Below are 5,800 nucleotides of genomic sequence, written 5' to 3' on the forward strand. Positions count from 1 at the left end.
GTGTGTGTGTGTGCATCAGAGAGAGCTAGCAATAAAGAGAATGTACGTGACAGAAACAGTAGTGCACCTACGTCAGTGTGCATGTGTGCACATTTATTTAAGAGTGTACATGTGTGTGTATTTGAGTATGTGCGTGTGTATGTATGTGTATTTGAATGTCTGTGAGTGTAAGAGAGTGTGTGCGACAGAGCAGAGTGAGCTAAAGCAGGCTGGTGTTGGGTGTACATGTGTGTGTATGAGTCTGTGTGTGTGTGTGTATGTATCTGTATTTGAGTGTGTGTGTGTGTGTGTGTGTGAGAGAGAGAAAGAGAGAGTGTGTGCGACAGAGCAGAGTGAGCTAAAGCAGGCTGGTGTTGGGTGTACATGTGTGTGTATTTGAGTCTGTGTGTGTGTGCATGAGTGTGTGTGTGTGTGTGTGTGAGAGAGAGTGGGTGCGACAGAGCAGAGTGAGCTAAAGCAGGCTGGTGATGGGGGGGGGGGTCGCTGTGGGGGTGTAGTAGCTGCTGGATCGGATCCTAAGAGTCGAAGAGTCGATGGCAGGGGCGGGGGGTGGACACAGAGACAAGAGACAGAGACGCACTCTCCACTCCACTCCACTCGGAGCGGAGAGGAAACGAGAGGAGCCGAAACATTCCTGACGAGTGTCCGGTCGGCATTCCAGCCAGATCAGACGGATCGTCCACCGGTTGCAGTAGGAGCAGTGAACAGTCGGCGGTGACGGAGCAGAGGAAAAGGCCACTCCAATTTAAGCCTCCACATACACACACGTACACACGTACACACACACTGACAGAGGCGCACCCACTATTACTATTACACCAACAGTGTAAGGAAACACACTCTGCTCAACTCACAGCTTAAACTCACAGTCGTGTTTACCACAGCACACACTACCAACCTGACAGGATCCTCTCAGCGAGATAATGTTTTTAGAGGCAACGTTACTGAAGTGGTAACTCTAATAACCACATCAAAACATGAAGCTTAGCTTTTTATTCATATTTTTTGGGAAGACTGTTAGAAAGAGAAGCTACTTTCAGAATATCTAAGAGGAGTAAAGAGCCATTTACACCAAGAACGATAACTATAAAGACAGCTATTGCTACACGACTATTAACTATACAACTAACGATATGAGCATCCATACTCACTGACAAATGATAAGAGTCTCTCCTCGTGTTCATGAATGAAGTCTACAATTTCATGGATTGTCAGCTTTTTCTCATTTTCAAAATCACTCAAAGTGATTCCCAACAATATTGTTTTTCATGACATAATCTTTATATGTGTGGTTGTTTCCATTCATATTAGCTAGACTGATATGTTTTTGCTGTTTCTATTATCATAATAGTTGTCGTTCTTGGTGATAATGATTTATTAGGCCCTAGCTACACCACTGGCAGTACATAACCAACCTCTCTGAGCCACTCACATTCAGATAAAGCATCATGATGTGATAGGGATTTGAGTGAATAAGCTTTTTGATGTCTTTTATTATATTCTTCTTTAGTGCAGAGAATGCTGGGAAAAGCCAACTGACAGTTATAATTGCTTATTACATCATTGTCAGGAGACGGCTTTAAACCATTTACAACTCACAGGCAAACTAACCACAATAGATCACCATGGACTAAACTAACTGGACATACTGCTTCATTATTTATGTGTGTATGTGCATGTGAATGTGTGTTTGTGCACGCACGTGTGTGTGTGTGTGTTTGAGTGTGTGTGTGTGTTTGTGTGTGTGAGTGTGAATGTGTGTATGTGCGCATGTGTGTGTTTGCATGCCAGGAGTAAGGTGGTGGTCTTTATGCAGAATCCCCACAAGTGGCGATGGCTTTGACTTCAGAACATTTCTAAGCCAATTTGACAGTAAACAAGAGCTAGCGGAGCCGAGCGCAAGCTAATGAGAGGGAATCAAGCCGCTCCCCGCCGCTGTCAAACACCATTAGCATCAGCGGCCTGCCTGCGTGGCTGCAGAGGACAGTCTGATTACGGCACAGCAGCGCAAATGCATGTGGTGCCTGGCAGAGAGAAAGTGCCCTGAAGACTACTCTCTGGGGAACTACAAATCCCCATTCAGGTCTTCGCACACGTGCAAAAACAGTATTGCAGTCGTGTTCTGTATGGTTATTACTGCAATTGGACTGTTATTCTGTGTTTATTACAAGACTGCAATGCTTCTTTTCTATCTGTATCTTCAACAACAACACATAACATTTCAGTGAAATCACAAGAGATAGTTTGAATATAACACTCTCCTTACACAACAATATTACTTTTTTTCTCTATCTTTATTATTATAATTACAGTGCATTACTGTTATTCTCTACTGTTTTATGTCTCTGCTATTCTACTGTTATATGTTTATTACACATCAGCAATCCATCCCTTTATTGAAACGCCAACACATAAAATACACTGAAATCATTTCCATTTGTATATCTTCACCAATCAGAGGACTTCCTCATTCCCACATGTCATCCTTTAATCAGACCCATGCACAGACTAGATCATGAAGCATGCAGCAGACGCAAGGGACGCGATGGGACCAGCACTAGACACAGATGCAGAGTCATCACACACAAACACAAACACGCACACACAGACACACACAGAGACACACACACGCACAGACACACACAGAGACACACACACACGCACACAGACACGCACACACACAGACACACACACACCCCTTGGAAACTCATTGAAAACAAACACATAGAATACACATTTTAGCCTATGGTAACAAACACACAAACATACACACACACACCTGAGTACAAATAGAAATCTACACTCTACAGCTGATTTAACCACAGCAAACAAACACACACAAACACACACACACACACACACCAGCTCTCTCTTGACTCCTACAATCTACACTGGAGCACCTCAAGGCATTCTTCAGCACAGAGAGGGTCAAGGGTAGCACAGTACTATATACTTGCTGGATACCTGCACAAATGTGCCAGCTTACCTATAAACTATCAATAACTACCAATAACATGTTAACATATACTGTACATAAGCAGGCCTCCATCAAGTGTGTCAATTCCAGTAACAAAACATTTAAACAGCTTTGCACAAAGACCTGCACAAGGCTAACAGCTCATCATTCAGGTATCATTCATAGTTCTCAGCGTACAGTAGCAGTGTCTCCAAATCCACAGAGAGCTAGCCACACTTCAGAGCCAAAGATTCACACACACACACACACACACACACACACACACACACACACACACACACACACACACACACACACACACACGGGGGACCACTTACGCACAAACAAACAAACAGACACACAGAGAAACGCAAACAAACAACGGTTTGAAAAGGACAAGGTGAGGCGAGACCCTTGACTCACCTTCAGGTCACGGTGCACCACGCCCATTTGATGGCAGTGAAGCACCGCCTCCAGGATCTGCTGGATGCAATGACTGCATGCAAACACCAGGGGGCGCATGTTAGTCTGAGCAGCGCTTTCCAATCCCGTGCACAGGCCAAGGGGTGGGGGGGTAGGGGTGGTGTTGGGGAAGCTAGGAGGCATGGGGGGGGGGGGGGGGGGGGGGGCATAATGGAAGGGGTGGGGGGCCTGGAAATGACTGCTGCAGAACACAAGAGCTCACACCCCTCTCTCTCCAACAAACTGCCCCAATCACAAAGGCCCGGCCACACATCCCATCCCATATTTAGGCACCCTCTTTCATATTTAACTCTTAAATGATATGAAGAGCACATTGTGTTTGAGGACTGACCAGGAGAAGCCAGGCTTTCATCTGTTTTTACCTACAGTAAGTACTTAACTGCAGAGCTCCACAGTCACCGCCCACGTGCCCCAGGGCTCAGGCTTTGGATGCATGCTTCCCATTCATTTCTCCACTCAATGTCTGGAAAAATCCGTATATAAAGTGTTTTAGGCCTTGCCTTAGGCTGACCAGCTATGGCATGAATCGTGATCATGTAACATTTCATTTCGAGCAAAAAAAATAAATAAAAATGAACAGGCAAAAAAAAAAGGCAAAGGTACAAGACTGTGTACATATTTTAACTTCTGAGCAAAGGACCTACTCATCCCATCAGCCATTGCTAATGATGCATTTTCCAACGTTTTCCAATCTAACGACAGTTGGACACACTTTCCTTTTGATGTAAGACATCAAGATGACTAGCTACCTACCAATTACACTGAGCCAATTCATCACCAACCATTGCACCTCACTGACTCGGTAGACATCTTGTTTGAACAAGCAAACAAATGTTGGTAAAGGAAGGAGTTAAGTCATAATCATTTCCATGGCAATGGTGATCTCTACCAATCAAAGGCTCAGTTTTTACACGTTAGGATTTTGGGTGTAATGCTTTTCTGTGAAATCACAAATAACACTTTTTTTCTCAAAACAAGATAGATGCCCCATGAACTTTTGCCGTCTATATGAGCATGTACAACCGTTTAATCATGCCATAGCTGGTTTTACAGTAAGTCTACCTTGGACGGTTACGATTTTATGGCTTACAATCCAGTTCTGAAAGGAGAATGTGAATTGGATATAGTGACTTCCAGAACCTGAGTGGTCGGTGACTATTGAGCTCTATTTGTTTAATTGGTTTCAAATGAGTGAGTCCACAAGCAGGTGTCTTCATGAGGAACACCATAAACCACAGGCTCTGCAACAATTAGAGCATGATATTTCTAATCACCTGTAAGGGCGATGCCAAGCCATGAGGGAGGGGCTATGTTTTACCTGTTCAGGTGTGGAGGGAGGGGCATGGTTCAATCTGTGTCCTAGAGACTTTTTAATTTTTTTTAATTTATTTTATTTGGGGGGGGGGGGGGGGGGGGGGGTACAGGGGTACAGGGACAGGATATGGGTTTTCAGATGTAACTTTTAATTCTCTGCCTAATTCAAAAATGTCAGGCTATGGGCAGAGTTTGCTGAATAGAAAAAAAAACAGGGATAAGTTCACTAAAGACCAAAACCAGGATAACACAGCCCACTCAAAACAGAAGAGAGTAACTGAAGAGAGAGGGAGGACAATACTAGTATAGAAGGCCTCAGCTGGAACATGAAGGAGGGACCGTAAAGAACTCAACTCAAAGCTTAATGCATTATGACCGTGCACCTCTCAGTCTTTTGTCCCTATGATGCCTATTTCCTCCGTTTCAAAATACAAACAAATAATAGCGTTTAATAAATAAATAAATAAATAAATAAATAAACAAACAATTAAATAAATAAATAATAATTGATCTAACCTACAAAGATAGGAACACCAACTCAAGAGTGGTATGGCTGACTATGCACAGATTCACAGACATCTATGCACGGCTGTGGCAGCTTATATACATATCTTGGCATATGTATATACTGCATATACACACATACACTGACATGTGGAGGACAAGGATATGTACATGTGCTGGACTGGGTCCATGTACATGGCTGTGCCCCGTGAGGCGTGGCATGCACACAAATGTGTGCACTGTGAGTGAGAGTATATTTGCGAGTGAGTAAGTGAGTGAGGGTGCAAGTGAGTGGGAGGAGCTAGGCCTTGTGTGTTTGCCGACTTCCTGGTCCAAGAATGCACAGTGGCACAGTATGATGTGGTGTGACGTGGCACAGCATCAGTGAGCGAGGGGTGGGTGGAAGGGGGTTTGGGGTGAGAGTGAGGGGGGTGGGGGAGTGTGTTTGGGGTGAGAGTGAGGAGGGTAAGGGAGTGTGTTTGGTAGACGGTCTGTGAAGAAGGGAGGGAGGTGATGATCAGTGTCAGTTTCAACCACAGCGCA

The 5,800-nt window shown here is 44.3% G+C and overlaps 1 protein-coding gene across 15 annotated transcripts in view; it reads right to left on the minus strand.

Moving 5' to 3' along the window:
* Positions 1-5,800, minus strand: part of camk2b1 (calcium/calmodulin-dependent protein kinase (CaM kinase) II beta 1) — an 80,283-nt gene that overhangs the window by 43,942 nt on the left and 30,541 nt on the right. For 9 of the 15 annotated variants that reach the window (XM_076269855.1, XM_076269852.1, XM_076269851.1 and 6 more), the window contains one exon: positions 3,380-3,452. The exons of the other annotated variants lie outside the window; for them this stretch is intronic. In XM_076269855.1, coding sequence (XP_076125970.1) covers positions 3,380-3,452 — 73 coding nt within the window. The remainder of the gene's footprint in view (positions 1-3,379; positions 3,453-5,800) is intronic. 15 annotated transcript variants of the gene reach the window in all.

The sequence above is a fragment of the Alosa pseudoharengus genome, unplaced genomic scaffold, assembly GCF_046254945.1.
Source record: "Alosa pseudoharengus isolate Yale_2024_CS ecotype anadromous, Long Island Sound unplaced genomic scaffold, YU_APseudo_1.1 YU_APseudo_1.1_scf_6, whole genome shotgun sequence".
In the NCBI taxonomy this organism is placed as follows: Eukaryota; Metazoa; Chordata; class Actinopteri; order Clupeiformes; family Clupeidae; genus Alosa; species Alosa pseudoharengus.